The 22165-nt window shown below is 43.5% G+C and overlaps 1 protein-coding gene across 1 annotated transcript in view; it reads left to right on the plus strand.

Annotated features, from left to right (window-relative positions):
- cdc23 (CDC23 (cell division cycle 23, yeast, homolog)) overlaps positions 1 to 22165 on the plus strand; it is a gene marked incomplete at its 5' end in the record, with an annotated part of 45820 nt that overhangs the window by 11507 nt on the left and 12148 nt on the right. Inside the window, 5 exons of the mRNA XM_084324726.1 lie at positions 12124 to 12301; positions 15120 to 15217; positions 15683 to 15764; positions 17162 to 17315; positions 17759 to 17878. Of these exons, the coding sequence (XP_084180852.1) occupies positions 12124 to 12301; positions 15120 to 15217; positions 15683 to 15764; positions 17162 to 17315; positions 17759 to 17878 (632 nt within the window). The remainder of the gene's footprint in view (positions 1 to 12123; positions 12302 to 15119; positions 15218 to 15682; positions 15765 to 17161; positions 17316 to 17758; positions 17879 to 22165) is intronic.

A 22165-nucleotide genomic window follows, 5' to 3' on the forward strand; every position in this document is an offset into this window, starting at 1 on the left:
CTGTACCTTGATAGAGAGGTCATCTAATGCTCTGTTGTCTCTGGCTGGGGGGAGACGGTCAATGTCTCTTATCTCCTGTATCACATAGTCCCATATGCGTCCATAACGTTGGTCGAGGGCTTCTAGAGCCGCGGTGTATGGGGTAGTAGAGCTGGAATATGCCAGCGCTATATTGTGCGCTCTGGGCACCTTCAGGTGCTTGAGTAGGATAGCATACTTGTACGGTTCATCTGGTACGTCGGACAGCATAGTCTCTAAGCACATTCGTAGCTCTGTGTACTGTGCTCTGTTCTCGTGTGTGAAGTCCGGGAACGTCGGTGTGCCAAGGTACGATGCCATGGATGACTGGCACATCGGTGAGCGTTGGGGGAGAGGCCTCCTGGGCGAGTCTCCCCGTGCGTGTCGTCTTGGGCTGGTACTTGGTGGGTACCGAAGGTCGGGTACCCAGGTGCTGTTCCTCGGGGCTGGCGGTGCGTCAAACTCACCCGTGAGTTGAGTCGGGGGTTTGTAGCGCAGGGCCTCGGGGCTGACGTCTGGGCTGTACTGGACCTCCTGGTCCAGAGTACGTTGCTGCTGGTCGGGGCTGTACTGGGCCTCCTGGTCCAGAGTACGTTGCTGCTGGTCGGCTTGACATTCCTCCTCTTCCTCCTCCTCTTCCTCTGCTAGGACCTGGAGTCTTCTGTTCAGTCTCTCGGCGTGGTCCGGTTCTTCCCGGTTGCTGGGTCTCGTATGGACCGGCCGGGGAGGGGGTTCGGAGACGTGGACAGGATCCTCCTGTTGGCGGGGTCCCGGGTCGCTTGGTCGGGTAGGGGAATGCGTCCTAGACCCTTGTCGTGACGATCTCCGGGAGCTCCGTGCGGAGAGAGGGGGTGTCGCCATGGCAACCAATTTGTCCATCAGCTGCGCCTGCAGCCGGTCGCGCTCTGCCTCGCGCTGGGCATGGGCTGCGTCGCGTGCTGCTTCGCGGTGGGCATTGGCGGCGTCGCGCTGTGCATTGGCGCTGGCCTGGGCGGCGTCGCGCTGGGCATTGGCGCTGGCATGGGCGGCGTGGAGCTGTGCATTTGCGACGTCGCGCTGTGCATTGGCGGCGGCGTGCTGTGCATCAGCGCGGCTTCTTTCAATGTTCTCTTCCGTCTGAAGGCGTCTGGTCTCCAGTCTTATGCGGTTGTCTTCACTTTGTTGCGCCTGGAAGCGCTCTCGCTCGGTTGCAGAATGTTCGCGCTCGCGCGTCTGTTGCGCTTGAAGTCGATCGCGTTCGGTGGAGGCTGCCAGGGTGGCGATGAGTGCCTGCGCCAGCATCTTGTCCGCCTCGCTGGGGGAAGACGCCGTTCGAGGCGATCGGCTCCCGGCAGTACTCGTTGGAGATCCGTTCTCCTGTCGCGTACCGAGGAGATCCATCTCCTGGGTGTGCGTCTCTTCTTGTGGTGGGTCGGGTTCCATCCCTGGAGGGCTTTCTTTATCCTGGAGCTCTCCGGGGACTACCTCGTCGACGTTGGCGGGGGGTAAAGTCATGTCGGGTCCCTCCTGGTCCCCACCGTGAGCTTGGTCAGTTACGTTAGAACCCACTAGGGTCTCTACTGGCGGGGTAGCCTGGTCGGTAGGGTTGGACATAATTTTACTATCCGCTTTAGTTACTTTATCCGTATTTAACTTCCTTTTAAAGCTAGGTATTGGACTGACAACGTAGTCCTCTAGGTGAAGAGGTGGCTGCCGTCTGCGCTCCGGGCGATCTAGTGTTCATCATCGGCCATGTTAATATTAATATTATATTAATATTACGCTAATTCTTATCCGGGGCTCGAAGGACCAATTGTAACTGAGGGGTACAATTCCCTGACTGTATTAATAAGTATGGTATCATTAAACCACTACCGTCTTATGTACATTACTACTGGCCATACAGTACATGAGTATATGATGAGAACACCTCCACAATGATACGGTTTCCACACAAATCTGGGTTAAGAATATTTATTAGCAGCAAGAATACATAATATACTTTACTCTAGATGCGCTTATAAGGCAAAGGAATGTGCATAGGTAAATCAATAACGAATGTCCATTCTCATATTACGCAGGAGATAAGAATACAACCTGAATATTAGGAATTATATCTATGGTACTCTGGGGAGGCAGCGGGGGATACTGGTAGGGGGTTCCCACCGGTTGTAAGCCAGCAGGGGGAGGAAATGTTCGAATGCAAAGTCTGGATCAGCGGGGACTCAATAAGCTCCTGCTATGGGAGGCGGTATATTACTCCCTGGATCAGCAGACGAAAAGCAGCAGCTGTAATCCAGTATGCGTGCAGCACAGGTGAAAGCCGGCCAGCCTCTCCTTGAGACGGGCTCGATTGATGTTCCTCACGTCACGGGTAAATCCCACAGTAGTGGGGTGTAGACGATTCTTCTCCGCTCCAACAGCCTGGTCCAAAGCAATATAATAATAATAATCCAGCCGGAAAGGGGCTCTGCATTCACCGTTGTAGATACTCCGGTGCGCGGTACTTCACATTAACTAGGTTGAACTTGACGTTATTCAACTAAGCTCTGACACTTTACTATCCTATTCGCACGCGGCTATAAGTGCTCTATTTAGACGCACGGTGGCTCACTTCACTTGGTCGTTGACTCGTGATGAAGGCTTTACTAGTAAGAAGCGAACGATACGTTGAACAAACGTATTAGGATAAGACAAGACTCTATTTTGGCAAAACGGGCCCTACTTCACCGCACGTCGTATCGTGGGTGAGGCTTCACTTGGGTAACTCGAACTCGAACTACTTCTGTATTCACCTGCGCCATATTTATATGTTAGGCGAATAAACTAGTACCAGCCTTATTCCTGTCTCGTAGTCTTGGGCAGAACCGGGCATGTTGAGACAAGCCTTGACGGTGGCTTTGAACTCGACTCTGGGGGTATGGCAATGGCGCTGGTGGAACGCTATCCAATAAGAGAACGAAATATTATGGTCTGTACTAGGTTAAAGGGATATTCCATGTATATGTACAAAGAATACACAAGGGATATCAAACGATATACAAATATTATGCAATATATATCAATCAGTAAATATATATATTCGGTTTAATCTGACCCTTTGTAACAGTTAGTAATGCTGGGTTGTTTTGTTACACAACCATGTTGTGTGTCGGCGCCAGGGGCGGGATGGTTTGGTGAACGTTCCACTGAAGTGGACGGGTTCCAAGCGGTCCTGGAGCGTGCTGCTGAAACACTAATGCTAACGCTAAATGCTAATGCTAAATGCTAACACTACTGCTGACATGCTGGGCACTGTTTTAATGTTCCCCGCCGTGGGATGTTGCCGCTTTTCCCTCCCCTTAAACCGGTTCATTGATGAAGGTCAGTCGGTAGCTAATGTGGGGGGTTTTGCTGAGTCCTATATTTCCCTTTACGGGTAAATGGGTTGACAACAGGGTGCAGGGCGGGTGTGCCGTGGCTAGGTAGCCTAGCCAGGTAGCATCGATCCTGTGCCTCGGCGGGGCTGGACGGTGCCCCACCTGGGAGCCGATGCTTGAGAGCGAGTCGGCCCAGCGGGTGGCAGTAGAGCTATACTGCTGCAGGGTGGAATTTAGCGGCGGCCTGTGTTGTGGCTCAGCTGACTGTTTTCTGTCCACATTAGCGTTGAACGCTATGCTATAGTGAGGCTACTGTTTTTGTTCTGTCTCTCTGCTACGGGAATGTTTGTCTATGCTACAATCTTCCCTCCTCTCAACCATTCATGCTGACGGTCAATCGGTGTCTACTGGGGGAGTAGTGCGGGGGGAGCTTTGTTTACCTTCATGGGTAAATGGGCTGATGTCTAGGGCTGGTGTGCTGTTGTGAATATTATGAATGAATGCGGGACTGGTTCTCTCTGGTCCGCCTCCCCTTAACGTTGTGTACATGGGCTTGCCCATTCTACAGTATGTTCGTGGTGTTAGTTCATTTATTCATTAACCCCTTCATGGTGCACACCACAGTGGAGGTTGCTGTTTACACCCACCACTGGTGCTCCGTGTTAGCATCAGTCCTTTGCTTTTGACATGTTGAAACAGTGCCCCGCCCGGCCGACGCCATGAGGTGGGTCGGCCCGGCGAGTGGATGGTGGGCTGCTAAAGCCTGTACCGCCACGGTATGGAATTGGCAGCGATTAGAACGCGTGGGTGAGCTTTGTGCTCTCTTGGTACGACCAGAGTGCCTGTCTTTCGTTCCGATTGCGGTGCCACTCTGCGGCCTAATCCTGCCTTCGTGCCTATAAATATCCGGAGTTCCTTTTGCTCCAGGGATATTGTGGTTCAGGCGTTTCATCCACCTCCTCACGCTAGTGAGTTGGAGGCGGGCCTTCACCTGTCATGTCCGGTCCGGGCTTTGGGGATTTACCTCAGCCGTACTCAGGGCCTCGTGGCTACCGTTCAGTTTGTCTGTTACGGTGGTTCTCGTGCTGGTAAGGCACTATCGAAACAGCGCCTGTCCCGTTGGTTGTGCGAGGGCGTTGCCCTTTGCTACACGTTGGCCGGGCTGGCTCCCCCTGGGGGCGTCAGGGCGCACTCCACTCGTGGGGTGGCAGCCTCTGCCGCTCTGCTGGGTGGGGCCTCGTGGAGGACATCTGTGCTGCAGCTTCATGGTCCTCCCCGGGTCCCTTCGTAAGGTTTTACCTCATGGACATGACCGGGGGTTCTGTCTCCCAGGCGGTTCTGAGGTCTGTGGCCTCTCCTGCTTCCCGTCCTTTGGTGGGGTAGCAGGGGTGTGTGGGTATGGGCCACAGTGTGTTGTGTCACACGTGGTTCCGCCTGTGCTGTGTGTTCAAGGGGTTCTAGTTCCCTCTTGTTCGTACTCGGGTGGAGTTGACTGCGCCCCCTCTTCATTAGGAAGGATGGGGTGACTGGACTCCCCTTCCCCCTTGATGTGGGCTTACAGGTCCTCGGGGTGCATCTGTCAGGCCTCGCGTCCGCTCTACCCCATATCTCGGTATGGCTTAAGAGCGGGACGCGATGCAAGTACGCTATATAACGACAGGTTATGTATATAACCTAGTTATGAGTACTGGCTAAGCGTCCCGCTCTTAGCGTGCCCTGAGTTCCTTTGGGGAAACTTTTCTTTGGAAACGATTTTTTCCGAGGAAGAGTGAGTGGTGGCCATGCCCAGTCCTATGTAGCACGCCACTAAGGGGCGGGGCCTGGCAGGTGAGGGGTGTATTTTGGGTTTATTCTTTGATGGAGTACAATAGGTACATGAGATGAGGTATATCTCGGTATGGCTTAAGAGCGGGACGCTTAGCCAGTACTCATATAACTAGGTTATATACATAACCTGTCGATTTGTTGTGTTTCCACAATCATTATCTATGTCTGACTGTCACTATAGCCAATGGAAATGCTAGAAAAGGTCACGTGGGCTGGGAGAACCAATGGAAAATGCCTATCCCGAAGCCAAACTTAGTTGCCGACCCCTGGGCTATACCCTCCCCAGAACGACAGTATATACCGGTATATTTTTTTTAACCCTTTCACTGCCACACGACGGGGTTAACCCTTTCACTGCGACAATACAGAAGGTTAACCCTTTTACTGCCACATGACAGGGTTAACCCTTTCACTACCACACTACAGAAGGTTAACCCTTTACTATCGCACTACACACACGGTTAACCGTCTGTAGTGTGATAGTAAAGGGTTAACCTTCTGTAGTGTGCTAGTGAAAGATCGATCTTGGGATATTATGAATCGATAATATGAAGATCAATTCAGAATCGGGAAATCGATTTTTTTTTACCCCAGCCCTAGTGTTGTGTGATATAATATTGGGTCTCATTCCCGAACGAAGTTACGACAAAATATTTCGCCTTAGCCAGATTTCTGCCCATTTAAGACATATTAGGGCTGGGAGTGGGAGTCTCCAAACTTTCCTGAGATCTTATTTGATCGTGGCTGAGAGCAGATTTAAGAGTGCTGAGGAGCACACTTAAATATGCTCTCAGCCCACGGATCAAATCTCATGATTGATTGACTAATTTAAAATGTTATTATAACTTGACAGACTGTGTTCTCATAGTGATTCCTTCACGTCAACGCTACAGGCCTCCTTGGAATTAATTACTTAATCATAATTAAAATAAATATGACAATATTTGTACGATAAGAAATTACGCATTTGATGTCGGAAAAATAAATAATATGGATTCATCTCATCACAGGGCAGCTGGATTAACCATATCTGAACCAGCTATTTTGGACAAATAATTACTCAGATATTCAAACACAATTATGCAATTATTGTGAAATGATTGAAAATAATAATAATTTAATGCCTTCTGTGGAATTTGTATTTCTTATTTGTTACACATCTGTTTTAATGATTAATTATATACATTTGAAAGAATGCAGGTCAACATGCAATGTATCCCATTGATTGGTATACAATGGGACAGACCTTTGTTTGATTGATTGATTGATTGAAAACTTTATTAACAGATTGCAGAATGGGTACAGTACAGCTCAATTACATAAGGGGATGCAGACCAGAGAAAGAATTTCGTCTTGTTTACATCAGGGTCCCCCATTTTCAATTCATAACATATATGACACACATGACACAGATAGACAATACTGCTACATCTATACATTTATGACATACCAGATTTGCAAATACAGTACTGTTTGTGATACAAAAAGAGTCCAGAAAAGAGAGTACATTTGACGTAGAAACTGTTGGAGGAGGTTGGGTAGGAGGGGTGGGTGGGTGATAGACTTACACTGTACAAGCAAAACTGTACATTGCAATATAGACAACCATACTTGGTCATTTACTGTACATTGGAGGGGGTTGATATAGCTATAAACCTGCATTCCTTCGAATATATCATTAATCAATTAAACTTATATTGAAATACACTATATAGCCTATACACCAGGGGTGGCCAACCCGCGGCTCGCGAGCCGCATGCGGCTCTTTGCCCGTCAATGTGCGGCTCTTCCATCCACAAAAAAAAATAAAAAAAAATAAAAAAAAAATATTATTTTTTAATTTTTTTTTTATTTTTTTTTTTATTTTTTACTTTTTTTTTTTTTTATGTCACTCATTCCATAAGGACGTAGAATAAACATTTACAATTTTTTTTTAAATGGTCCATTTGCATGTTCTTGGTATCTGAATCTAAGGACATATATGGATCAGTGTCAGAAATAGTGTGTCTGTTACTAGGCTTGAGTAAATTGTAATGAACCAAAGGAGAATATCAATTCTATTTAAAAAAAAAATTATCTTTGACTGTAAATAACACCATGCTAAAATTGACCAGACCTGAAAAATCTAAGCAAATGAATAAAGGGAAGATGATTAAACAGAAGGTTTTGTAGATACAGTACTGAATTCTGCCATCTTTTTTATAATGTAAATTTCTCCACCATTTTTCATCATATTGCAACACCGTTTTTTGCAAGACGTTCACAGAAAGGTAGAGAAACTAACTGCGTTCTGTTTTATGGCAATAACGTTCAGGTTTGTGGGAGATAATCCCAAAAAATAAGAGAAATTTAAAAGTAAATCCAGAAGTCAGATGATTGACAGGGGCTGGTGTGAGCTGGGTAGGGTAGTTTTTCGAAATTTGAAAGCCCTGAGTCTCTTCCTTCAAAAGACTACACTCACTTTTGGCTGTGCCACTTCCTCCTGTCAATATGTGCCGGTTTCCGACTCAATGCCCTGAGATTTCTATAATCTTATATTTCACTAATAACAGTTCAAATAATTGGTAAACAAACATAATGCTGAAAATATACACTTTTACTGTATATCTCGGGCTTAAGAGGTTAACCCTGTGAGGCCCAAATTAAAAAGAAATTAGCAACTTCAGAGGCCAGAGGGTGGGACATATAAACACATTTACTATCAAATAGCATTGTGAGGCTGAACAACAGGACCAATTGACTATACATGTGCTTAAAGGGGAACTATCTTATAAATGGCTTTTTTCAGTGTTTACCATTGTTTCTTAGCTATGTGGACTTATATTAATAGGATATATGTCTCTAATTCTCATATTGGCGAATTCTTCCAATTCTCCTCTCACAATATTCACCCTCACTGAACTGAGTCATCTGAAAATGTGCATATCTGTGATGTCAGAGATTTCTCAGCTGCATAATAATGTGGCAGTTGATGTGGCAGTTGGCACCAGGCCACACAGTGGTTGGAGCCCAGCCTCAAAACGGCTTAAGATCTTAAGGTAGAAAAATGCGGTTTTTAGTACTTGATTAGAAATACAAAACAATGCATTTTTTTTGAAAAAAACCTAGGTGTTCCATAGACTCACAGGAATTGTGTAAAAGTGCCCAAATAGTGAAAGAAATAGTAAAATAGTTCCCCTTTAACATTTTTTAAATAAACATTATTTTTTTAAATGGCTAAAAGTGATTTTGTAATTTTGAAACCGTGGGTATCACAGGGTACTTTTAACCCTGTGAGGCCCAAATAAAAAAGACATTAGCAACTTCAGAGGCCAGAGGGTGAGACCTATAAACACATGAAGGGTGCCGTGACTGAAAAAAAAGGTTGAGAAACGCTGGTATATGGTGTGGCTCTTTGTGGTACCACAGTCATTTTTTTGTGGCTCTTAGTCTCTGACTGGTTGGCCACCCCTGCTATACACCAACACTGAAATGACAGTGGATAAATAAATAAGAACTAAAGCTAATAGGTGGAAATAGACTGCATTAATATTCCGTAACAAGTATTGTGTGCGCCTACGAATGAACAGTAGCCTATAGGCTTAATTATGGAATAATAAGCCATACTGCGTTCATTCATTACGCCCGCCGTAGGCTATATATATTATGTCATTCATTCATTCATATACAGTACTGCGCGCGTGTGTGTCTGTGTGTGCGCGCTGCGGCAGGTGTGTACCGCGAGCTGTATATGATGCCAATACATTAATCTAATCTAGTTTTGATGGGCGCAAGCGTGATTATGAAACCTAGCCGCATTTCTCGGAGACGCTCTCTGATTGGCACTGACTGACGTTAGGTTTCGTAATCACGCGGCTTGCAAAGCACTTCCGCCATTCCATTTCACACAGCTGCGTCACCAGTTGCCTTATAAGGAGCTATGTAGGCGTTGTTTTGTATGCAAATGAGCTGAACGGGAACGCGCTTTAGAGTTTAAAGGGGAACTATCTTATAAATGGCCTTTTTGAGTGTTTAGCATTGTTTCCTAGCTATGTGAACTTATATTAATATGATCTATGTCTCAAAATTCTCATATTGGCGCATTCTTCCAATTCTCCTCTCACAATATTCACCCTCACTGAACTGAGTCATTTGAAAATGTGCCCTATATGTGATGTCAGAAAGACACCGCTGCATGTTAATGTTCAGGAGAACCAGAACGCGCGCAGTGGTTTAGGAGCCCAGGCTCAAAACAGCTCGAGATCTTGAGGTCGAAAAATGCTGTTTTTGAGGACTTGATTAGAAATACAAAACAATGAATAAAAAAAATATATATATTACAGAGGTGTTCCATAGACTCACAGGAATTGTGTAAAAGTGCCCAAATAGTGAAAGAAATAGTAAAATAGTTCCCCTTTAAGACAGAATGCCATTCTCCAAGCAGATATCAGATAATATAATTTGTGCGACCTTTTCAGCCACTTAAGACATATTACCAGCACGTTCAGGACTCAGAGTGTACTTGTCATAGATTATGTCTCAGTGGTTCCAAGATAAGTCTTCCAGAATATATCTTTGAAAAAATTTCGGGAATGAGACCCATTGTCTTGTGTGATATATTGCGTATGTGTGTTGTGTGATATCATATTGTGTGTGTTGTTTGATATAATATTGTGTATGTGTTCTGTGATATAATATTGTGTATGTGTTGTGTCAACTTGTGTGATATAATATTGTGTTGTTTGATATAATATTGTGTACGTGTGTTATAATATTGTGTATGTGTTGTGTGATATAATATTGTATGTGTTGTGTGATATAATGTGTTGTGTGATATATAATATTGTTGTGTGATATAATGTTGTGTATGTGTGTTGTGTGATATAATATTGTGTGTTGTGTGATATAATATTGTGTATGTGTTGTGTGATATAATATTGTGTTGTGCAGTGTGATATAATATTGTGTTGTGTGATATAGGGCTGCACGATTAATTGAGAAAAAAAATCGGTCTCATTTCTAAATCATGACTTTCTTTTCTTTTTCTTTTACTTTAAATTTTTTTTAAATATATATATAATTTTTTTTATTTTCGTTTTTTAAATGATGATGAAAAATAAGAATCGTGTGAGAGAATCGTGATCTCAATTCTTAGAGAGAAAAATCGTTATTCACATTTTAGCAAGAATCGTGCAGCCCTAGATATAATATTGTATGCGTGTTGTGTGATATAATGTTGTGTATATGTTGTGTGATATAATATTGTGTATGTGTTGTGTGTTATAATATTGTGTGTTTGATATAATATTGTGTATGTGTTGTGTGTGTGTAATATAATGTATGTGTGTTTTGTAATATAATATTGTGTTGTGTGATATAATATTGTGTTGTGTGAATGAATGAAAATCTTATTTTCGTGTCATGTCCGACGACCCATCCCTTACAGGATTATAAGACACCAATTGAACATAACAATCACTTCCCAAGGTTTATAAGCTACACCGTGTGATATAATATTGTGTATGTGTGTTATAATATTGTGTATGTGTGTTGTTTGATATACTATTGTGTATGTGTTGTGTGATATAATACTGTGTTGTGTGATATAATATTGTGTTGTGTGATATATACTGTGTTGTGTGCCTGGTGCTGGTGTATGGCAGCCATTGACCCTGCATAGCCCAAGGTCAGGTGCTACAAAAGCATTATATTGTGAGATATAGTCGTTTATCATGAATTGGGCTCCATTGGGACCAATTGTTTCAGAAATGGTCTCATTTGTTTCGGAAATGGTCTCATTTGTTTACTGTAATTGTACCAATGTATCACAACTAATCTGACAATGATATACTTATATAATTATTATTATAATTTTTAATTATAATTATATATTACTGTTGGAAATTCTTACTTGTAGTTGCAGGGGCTTGTGAAGCAGTGTTTTTGTTTGTATTGGCCTTTGCGTTAACACATTGAGTGCCAGCGACGACATATCTCGTTTGATCAGCCCCCACGGTGAGTGCCGACGACGACAAATGTTGTTTTATTTTTTTATTCGCGATCTGAATTCATATTTCATCAACCGAGTCTCCCGTTGGTACAGCAGCCCCTTCAGGAGCTCAGATGGGAAAAAAGCGCCCCCTATCGTCTATCCCTGTGTAACTGCAGGTCAGTCGATTAGACTGACCTGGGATCTGTAGATCTGTAGAGGTGGAGCCAACTGGCTCCATTGTGCTGGCGAGCCGTCTGATCAAGAGGGATCTGATCGCGAGACGGAAAGCAGCGTGGAATATATATTTACAGCAGCCAATAATCAATCAATAAGCGTGATCGATATTTGGAATGGCGATCAGGAATTGGAATAATCTTTTTGGAGAACATCTGATCTAAGGTATGGAGTCTATGTTACCAGTCTTGAGGTAATCGGAGCTGTATTCACTGTGTGTGATCTTGAGGAAACGAGAGAATAGATTTTTCAGCTCGCGTCTATAGCGTGCATAAGTACACATATACTATCGATAATCTAGCGTTTATTTGAAAACGATTCATAAATAGGCCGACAAATGACAACGTGTCTAGTGTATTCGAGAATATTCCAATAAATGCTGTTTATGGGGGAATCTTAAAATGTTCCGAAAATTTTCGAGACAACGATAGCTTTTCGAAATGCTATAAAAAGGATATGAACCGATTTGAAAAAAAAAAAAAATTGACTGCAAACAAGTCATTGATAAGCGACGGGCAGATTAGACACATAGCCATAATTTAAAACATAGATTAGGCGTTTTTAACACTAACATTGAAGTGGATGATGGCACTCAACGGGGTTTTCAATGTTAACTGGCCGGCACTGAAACTGTTAAGGCGTGCGTTATCTTTTCTCCCATTCAGCTGAAGTGCTAGATCAGAATCTTTGTGTTAATGTGTGTGTGTGTGTTTGTTCTATTTCCTACCCCTTCAGCTTAAGTCCCTGTCTCTGCCCCAGTCCTGGATCAGAGAGTTCTTCATGGCCCACATGTACACAGAGCTGCAGATGATCAACGAGGCCTTGCAGAAATACCAGAGTCTGATAGAGGCCGGCTTCTCCAAGAGCACGTACATAATCTCACAGATGGCCGTGGCCTACCACAACATCAGAGGTCCAGTGTTCCTTCATATATGGGTTTTTTTTCAATTGAAATGCATCAAAAAGTCTTAAACAAAAAGAAAATCTGGTATAATGCCTTTTTTTTATTCTGTTGGCATACAAACAAGGACGTTTAAAAAACATGACTACACACTTGGTCCCAGTTCCAGTTTGTGTTCCAGCACTAAAAAAAAATCTTATTTAGACGCCTCCTTTCTGATGAGAACATCAGTCATTCTACTTGGTGTTGGTGCTTTGGGGGTTTGGATGTTTGGGCTTTAAAGAGATACTTATGAAATATTAAAATGTAATTTTCTCCCACCACATACCAGTCACATCGGTCCATAAATGTGTCTAATATGTGACGTGTTAGTGTTGTTGGCATTCCTCACTGATACCATTGGGACATAGCCTGCAGTAAGCTGGCAGCTAGTCCAATTGTCCCTTTTTAAAGGAGACACATTATGCTTTTTGTGTTTTTCCCCTTTCCTTGGTGAGCTATATAGCTTGAGCTGGATGTAGAGCGTTATGCAGAGTTACCACGTCAAAGATAATCACTCTCTCCCTGGCTGGCATCACCTTTTTAAAGGGACAGATTGTAGTCCTTTTCAACAAGTTAATATAGGTATTTGAGGTTGTTTCTGTGCCTGTAACAAGTGAGCCACTTTTATTGTACAAATACGACAATTATCGCAAATCTAGCAGTGGTGCGTGAGTCTGTACAAAATTCTGATCCAACTTTCAGACTAGATATTGCAGATCAAATGTGACTCAAGATCCAGCAATAGCATAGCAATCTTGTTGTTAAAATTTGTCAAAAACATATATAACGTAGAAAAGAGAATTATTTACACGCAAGCCACCATATTGTACAATTTTTTTTTATCAAGATCTCTTGCCGTGCACATTAGTGCTGGGCGGTTCCTGACTCATCCAGGTTAAAGATCCGAATCTTTGTACTGAATCAGGAATCACGAGGCCGAGTACTACATTAACCCGGATCCTATGAGTCCTCTGTCTGTCTCTGACTGGCTGGCTGCTGCAGTGCTGCCTGCTAAGTACACACACACAAAATGCCCTGCTATATATATGTCTCATCCCAATGTATTGTTATTTTTATTCTAATTAACAGTTGGTGTATATATAATATATATGACCACATCTGGCCTATTTTTTTAAATTTTTTATATATATATATATATTTTTTTTACTTATATAACTAACTATACTATATTCTATTGTGCTTCTATTTAATTTAGTTTATATCTAATTTTATTTTATTCCACATTTAAATTTTACAGTTGTACAGCCCTGGCCTATTTTTCTTTCATAATTATATTATATTCTATTGTCTTATCTTAATTTAGTTAATATTTCATCTGATTCTGAAACGGAAAGACCGCAGACTCCCAGAGACTGATGCGTTCAAAGATTCGGGTTAGCGATCTCCTGTTAGTGGACTCGGCGGAAGTACCTCGGACTCAGATTCATTCAAAGATTCGGATTAGTCATCTCATGTTAGTGGACTCGCCGGAAGTACCGCGGACTCAGATTCATTCAAAGATTTGGGTTAGCGATTTCCTGTTAGTGACTCCCCGGAAGTGGCTCGGACTCAGATTTGTTTAAAGATTCAGGTTAGCGATCTCCTGTTAGTGGACTTGCCGCAGGGCCGGCCCCAGGCATAGGCAAAATAGGCGGGGGCCTAGGGCGCCGTCAAATGGCTATGGGGCGTTTGGCACCTAAAAAAAAATATATGTGTTTGCCCACCGGCGTAACACGCCACTTTGGCGACCTCTAGCTGCTCGGGGTGTGCTTATTATTTAATACAATAATATATATCGAATTAAAGCCCTATTTGTCGCCTGTCGATTGCCGCTTCAGGCGACGTTTGTTTAAAAGATATTTTTTTCCCTCTCTAGGGGGGGGGGGGGGGGGGGGCATATGGGTTAGAGGAGGAAAAGGAGGAGGAGAGGAGTGACTCAAGTGACTCACATAAACCGGATCGTGAGTGACTCACTAACCCGGATTTACCACCACTAGTGCACATACACGCACGTTATTAACTACGGCGATTGTGACTGCTATTCTGAATGGCTAGTTTTAAGAGGAAGGGTACTTGTCACAGTTGAACTGCAGAAAAGGCACAATGCACATATTTAAAATGTTCTCAGTGTTGAACCCCTCATTCTGTAAAAATGCACAATAGGTCCCCATTAAGAGGAAGCAGGATTATAATTGAACCCTCGTTCTTACCTAGATACATTTTAATCCTCCTGCTCTAGACATTTCGAATTTAGAGCAAAATGAAACTAGGCCTGGGAGGTATACTGAAAACGAATACGGTCATGGATCCATGCAAAGATATGGATGGACCGCCATCTATAAATAAAACGATAAATGTAACATTATGTTTTATTTATACATATATTAATTCATTATAAAAATAAATGCTTTTAATGAATCAACAAAAGGTTTCCTTGGCAGCAGTATTATAAAGAAATTGTGATACAATTTGGATTAAAATATACCCTTTTGAATGGAAAAAAAACACCATCACAATTGTATTACGGTACATAGAAAAAAGTTATACACAATTGGTAATTCACTGTCATCTGCACGGGAAAAAAACAAATGCAGTCAAATATAGTCATACTGTCAAAAATAATATATTATGATATCATATTTTGACTATCGCTCAGCCTTGAATGAAACGGTACCTTGAGGAAAGATGAGGAAAAGAGTGCACAGGAAAGTTGCTTCTCAGTTTCCCTACCAACAGTTTGCTTCCTGTTATCTGTTCAGATTCATGGATGTTTTTCTCTTGATTGCAGATATTGACCAGGCTCTGGCTCTGTTCAACGAGTTAAGGGAGCAGGATCCTTATCGCATAGAGAACATGGACACGTTCTCCAACCTGCTCTACGTCAAAGTGAGACCCCACTACTGGCTACTAATAACGATACTCCACTCTCGTTATCCAAATGCAGATTGCAAGATTTATTATTTAAGAATTTTAAGAACATAAGAGATAACCGTGCCAATCCGATAACAATCTATTCTCTGAGTTTGGAGGGGAGGTTCAACTTAACTTCCACATTCACCCCAATCATTAAAGGGGCACTTCACCAAAAAACAATGCTGATTTATTTTGCACATAATCTCACACACATCCAAAACACCTCTAAACAGTTTTGCACACATTCATTTAGTTTGTCAGTTATTGAGAGTAAATTAGTTTTAACCTGGGTCAGTGACCGTTTACCTGGGCGGGTGAAGGTTTACCTGGGCGGATGAAAGTTCTGGGCGGGTGAACGTTTCCTTGGATGGGTGGAGGTTTACCTGGGCGGGCTGTGGGGAATACTGGTAATTATGCCCTTACTTGTTGTTTCCACAGAGCATGAAGCCAGAGCTGAGCTATCTGGCCCATAACCTGGTAGAGATAGACAAGTACAGAGTGGAGACCTGCTGTGTCATTGGTAAGTGTACATAGTGGAGACCTGCTGTGTCATTGGTAAGTGTACATAGTGGAGACCTGCTGTGTCATTGTTAAGCGTACATAGTGGAGACCTGCTGTGTCATTGTTAAGCGTACATGGTGCAGACCTGCTGTGTCATTGGTAAGTGTACATAGTGGAGACCTGCTGTGTCATTGTTAAGCGTACATAGTGCAGACCTGCTGTGTCATTGTTAAGCGTACATAGTGCAGACCTGCTGTGTCATTGGTAAGTGTACATAGTGGAGACCTGCTGTGTCATTGTTAAGCGTACATAGTGCAGACCTGCTGTGTCATTGGTATGTGTACATAGTGCAGACCTGCTGTGTCATTGGTAAGTGTACATAGTGCAGACCTGCTGTGTCATTGGTAAGTGTACATAGTGCAGACCTGCTGTGTCATTGGTAAGTGTACATAGTGCAGACCTGCTGTGTCATTGGTAAGTGTACATAGTGCAGACCTGCTGTGTCATTGGTAAGTGTACATAGTGCAGACCTGCTGTGTCATTGGTAAGTGTACATAGTGCAGACCTGCTGTGTCATTGTTAAGCGTACATAGTGCAGACCTGCTGTGTCATTGGTAAGTGTACATAGTGCAGACCTGCTGTGTCATTGGTAAGTGTACATTGCTCTGTCATAGACCTCTCACATATTTTGTGTCTTCTCCCGAGTCTCCACTCTTTGCTGCAGCTATAGGAAAATGAATGGACTATTAATAGATCACTCCTAGCTTTATCTGTGGTTCATGCAGGTGTGGTCCCGTGAACAAAGCCTTCTAATATGTCTCTCTGATAAGGCAGGGCATTTTAGATTTGTTTTGCAGCAGTTTAAAAATAGAGGAAAGATTGCTTGCCAAAACTAGCTTAGTGTTGCAGATCAGGTCACCCGACGTCACCAGCGCATTTTCTGCAACATCCGGTCATTTAGGGTTACTGTAGCAATTTGGCTTTTAAAAATGTGAACGTTAACAAAACATAAAATCCTTTTTGATGAAACACAATTCCCATTAACCCCTCATGCAGCATCAAGGACAACATTACTGGTAAATGGGAAAGGAAAAGTACATTTCTGCCGTATGCAGGTGAAAGATGCACCAGGGCTTGATGTATTAATGACGTGAACGTGTGAGAGGTCTATTGGTAGGTGTACAGCAGGGTTGCGATCAAGTCGGTGAGTTAAGGGAGTGGATTTTCTTGGAAAACCTTTGGCATGAAAGGATGAACTAATGACAGTTTAATGTGGATGGATGTTCTATAATGGATAAGTACCAGCTCTGTGGTCGGCCCGATTGCCAGAACTACGCTGAACTATGAATGCTGCTCACATGCACACAGACGGAGAACCGTGTTTTGGCCTAAACTCCCCCTCTGTCCCGTCCCCAGGGAACTACTACAGCTTACGTTTCCAGCACGAGAAGGCTGCTCTGTACTTCCAGAGAGCTCTGAAGCTGAACCCCCGCTGTCTGGGCGCCTGGACCCTGATGGGCCATGAGTACATGGAGATGAAGAACACTTCAGCTGCCATCCAGGCCTACAGGTCAGACTGTCATGGTCGTCGCTTGCTGGCCAAGCTGCAATCGGAACATTTCATAATGTCACATGTAACCTACATTTTTGTGATCATCGTTTTTCGATAAAGATTTTTCTTTACAGCTTGACCACTTTGTGACAACCACATGCCATAGCCTACCTACTATCTGCTACCCCCCTGCCTAAAAATAATAAAATGATAATGATAGTATGAAGTCATACCCCAAATAAATACACAAAGTCGTTATGCCTAAAAATCCTCACTTAACTTGAGAACGTTCAGGTCAGAAGCAGCAGTGTTAAGCAGCTGGCAAATTGTCGCCGTGGGTTTGTGCAATATTGGCGTATTGTGAATCATGATACACATTTCTTTTGTGTAAATGATTGATTAAAATACCTGTGTGCTGATATTCCTTTGCCTCAAATCTCCGTATGATTTCTTCCCATCAGACATGCAGTAGAAGTTAACAAGCGAGACTACCGGGCCTGGTACGGTCTGGGCCAGACGTACGAGATCCTCAAGATGCCTTTTTATTGCTTGTACTACTATCAGAGAGCTCACCAGCTCAGGTGTGTATTCTAGTTGTCAAGTAAGGCTTTACAGCGATGCAAATATAGAAACATACTTTAACCCTTTCACTACCACAGTACAGACGGTTAACCGGCTGTAGTGTGGTAGTGAAAGGGTTAACCTTCTGTAGTGTGGTTGTGAAAGGGTTAACCCTTTGTCTTGTGGCAGTGTGGCAATGATACTTGCAACTAACAATATCCTTTCTCGGCACAATCCATGCTGTTCCTCATACCAGCTCCGGCTAGTTAGCCACAAACCAATGCAAAGTCAATGGGGTCTAGCTTATGTCTGTACAAGCTGAATGAAGACGACTCAAATCTACTCCGCAGTGCACACAAAGTAGATCTCAGTTGTGCTGGTCAGGGATAGGGTTCCAGGGTTCGCACAAGGTCCTTGAAGTGCTTGAAGTGCTTGATTTTTTACAAAAAAAAGTCGAGGCCTGGAATTCCTTAAACAGCAAATTTTTTAACAAGGTGCTTAAAAAGTCATTGAAATTCAAATCAACCATTCGCATTGAATGTTTTGTTCATCCATGATCAAATTGTTCTGAAAAAATAGTTTATCTTCTTTGAACCCGAGCTAATATTGCACTAATATGTATACTATTAATTTACATCAAATATGTATATATGCTTATATGCATATATGCTTATGCTGATGGATACACTCTTTACCCTCCACTACATCCCTTGATATCACCCTTAAACAGGGAACAAAACTAATTTTATTTTTATTTTTTATTTTTTGGAACAAATTTTATTTTATTTATTTTTTGACATGACATACAAACATTTACAGTAGAAATCCACTATAGATCACAGGGCTATTACCGACATAATACTAACAATCATGACAGCCCGGTTTTTAAAATTAAAATAGATGTAGATTAAAGATTAAAGATATACACAGATTAATTACAATACAATACAACACATAAATGCTCTTGCTCGTTCTTCCCTCCCCCACCGGACCCCCCTTGAATACATCCATTATTTCGCTTGATACCAAGGATTAAAAGTTTATATAATGCTTTATCCTCTCCACCACTTCTAACCAGATTGCTATGCTGGCTTCATTAACACCTAGAATTTGTGCGGTAGATATCTCTAGGTAAATCACATCAAGATGGGTAAGAATCCATACCCTCCGACACATTTTATCAGGTTGAATCCAGCGTGATGCTATTAGCTTTTTGGCAGCCATAAGACCGGACAAGATTAACCTTTTTATAAGTACTGTTAGATCCTGATCAATCTGGCCAGTATCACGTCTTCGTCTGTTTGGCTCTCCATCCACTCCTCTGCGTTGTGTAATTTTAATGGTCCTGACGTCTCAGATACTGGCTGATACGATCCTTATCTCTCCCCGTTAGTGCGATCCGCAAACCATAATAATTCTCCACCTTCGTAAGAATTCGACACTTTGACAACGTACTACCTTACAAGGAAAAGCGTTGTTTATTTCTATAAACAGAAGCCTCAGCTCAGATGTTAACAGATTGTATTGTCCTTGAAAAGTCTATTCTAATGATCTTTCGGTGTGTTCAGTCTATCGTCCTTTTGCTATTCAGTCCAATGGTGGTCAGGCCTGGTCTTTAGCCTAAACCCTCCTCGCGTTAGCCGAAGCTAATGATGATGTGTCATTCTTCTCCCCCCCCCCCCCCCCCCTCTCGATGCGAGGAGAGAGTCTCTTGGTCTCTTCCCTCCTGTGGGATTAGTTTCTTTGGTCTGCCTCACACCCGGAAACACTGTTCGACTTATAGATCTTCTTCATAGCAACGACAGCCCCCGCCCCTCTCCTGGTTGTCATGCGACGTGCTGTCATGACAACCGTGTTTAACCTTTACACACATCAAAACGCAGTTTCTACTGTTTTCATTAAGGATGTCACCCCTCTCCCTCCTGCTCTCTGCCGCTATCAGCTTGTTCCAGATCGGAATGTCAACATTCGGCCCGCTCAGTGTGGTGCTCACTTAACACCCTGCTCGCTCTGAAACACCTCTCCTGCTTCCACCACCGTCAGCCTGCACATTTCGACCCCTTTAGATGCTCTCATCTCCCCCCAATCTATACATCACATACATTGAAAAACACCCAAATCTATCATTCCCCCCTTGATTCTTATCAACTCTTCAGAATCATAAATCATTATTTGGTTTTTCAATTAATTATACCCAAAAAATAGACTGTGGTTGAAGCAAACCAACCTCATCTCTTGTGCACAAGAAATGAAGACGGCCCGCGGTCAACCCAGTGATCTTGCTGGCTGATGTCCGTTTGCGCCCCCCTTCGTGCACAAAGGGAACCGAAACAGACCACCAAAACCAACAACATCCAACGACTCATAACAATTAGGGCCCCTCTGTCTGCTCCCAATAATTATATCCTGTTGTTTTACTGTTTTCCCTCTTATCTACCTTCTATATATATATATCCTTCTATACATATATATTATATATGAATCCTCCATTTATATCTCATACTCCTAATCAATTAACACAGGACTTCTCGCTGTTGTCTCGTCTCTTGATCTCCTGATTGACTCTGAAAGGAAGTCCCTGTTTGTCCATGATTCATTCAATACACCCGCCCATGCTCTGTTGTTTCAAAACGCCTCGAAACAGCGTCTCCGCAGGAAAGCCCCCTCCGATGTCCGCCTCGTTCTCCCCTGGGCAACACCGCCTGCGACCGCTGGACTCCGCCCCGTTGGCCGTCTCCGCCCCGTCGGTCATCTTTGTTGAGGCTCGTCTCCACTGCCGTCGGCCCTCTCCAGACTCTGAGAGCAGAAACACCAAGCCAGCAGTTTTTGTGTACACTCGACCCTGTGTTTTCTATTAGTCTACCATGGCTTTGGGCCTGCAGCTCGTTCCATGGAGTTATCTCCAGTTCTCTATATATTTTTCCTCTGCAAGCCCCTGCCATGGCCACGCCCTTTCAGACTGTTGGACGGTGTGAGTGTCCTACAGCCCATGGCGCTATTTGTTCTCTATTAGTCTCCCACCTTCTCAACACCCATATCTGTCCTACAGGGCTGTTCCCTGTTTGTTGTCTTCCGGCGTGACACCCGCAACTAAACCGATTCCCACTTTTCGACGCACTATCTTCATCCCAGGTTGGCCCCTGGCGCGCACCAGATCTTCTGGTGATGTGTCTTCAAGACTCTGCCTATTTATTAGGTGTGAGAAGGCCCCACTGGAGATCGAACTCCCTCTTATTTCATAATTAAACTTATTTAATTAACCGCATCTCATCTCTCTGTGCAATTCTTATTTAACCCATTCAATAATTAAACTATTTAATTAACCCGTATATCGATATTATTATTATGATAATAACATACAACAGAGCAGGTTGGTTCCCTGCCCCTAACTCGCATGCACGTACTCGTACTATTATCTAACATACAACAGAGCTGTCCGTTGCTCTACCCTACACGGGGCTGTCTCCGTCGCCCTGGAGCTGTACCGTTGCTCTACCCTACACTGGGCTGTCTCCGTCGCCCTGGAGCTGTACCGTTGCTCTACCCTACACAGGGCTGTCTACGTCGCCCTGGAGCTGTACCGTTGCTCTACCCTACACAGGGCTGTCTCTGTCGCCCTGGAGCTGTATGTTGCTCTATCCTAAACACGGAGCAGTCCGTTGCTCTGGAGCGGTCCGTTGCTCTATTCTACACGGAGCAGTCCGTTGCTCTGGAGCGGTCCGTTGCTCTATTCTACACTTTGAGTTCCTTTACAAAGTTCTCACATACACCACCGTGTATACACACAAGCAGTTGGTAATTTGAAAAAATTTAACTCCTTAATTAAATTAAACTCTAAACATTCCCCTATGGGTAATGGAAACTCCCCAGCACTACCCCCCCCCCCTCCGCCACTAGGTGGCGACCTACTCCTCCATTGTGTTTTAGTTGACGTGTCACTTCCTGGTTCTTATCTGTTATCTCCTCGTGGCTCACGGCCATCTTGTCTCATCCTCCTCGTGGCCCTTTGCAGCCATCTTGTCTCTGTGCCTATTTTTTTCCCACTGTCCCTTTAATGCCTCAAACATTCTCTCGCTACCGACCACACCCGTAACGTTTGTTCACTGCTCCCTTCACGTCACAGTCCCGCTTCCCGCTTTCTGTGTTTTGAACAGTAATCACTAAATACGATGTTGCCCCTTTAATTCACTGAACATCTCCCCTCTGCCTCCCTTCTCATCTCCTACACAGTGGCTTCTGTGCTCTGTAGATAAAACTCTCGATTTTCACGGCTAGCATTGAACTGAAGAAGTTTATTCTAGGTAAAA

The sequence above is a fragment of the Notolepis coatsorum genome (genome assembly GCF_963971535.1).
Source record: "Notolepis coatsorum genome assembly, chromosome: 11".
Taxonomy (NCBI): Eukaryota; Metazoa; Chordata; class Actinopteri; order Aulopiformes; family Paralepididae; genus Notolepis; species Notolepis coatsorum.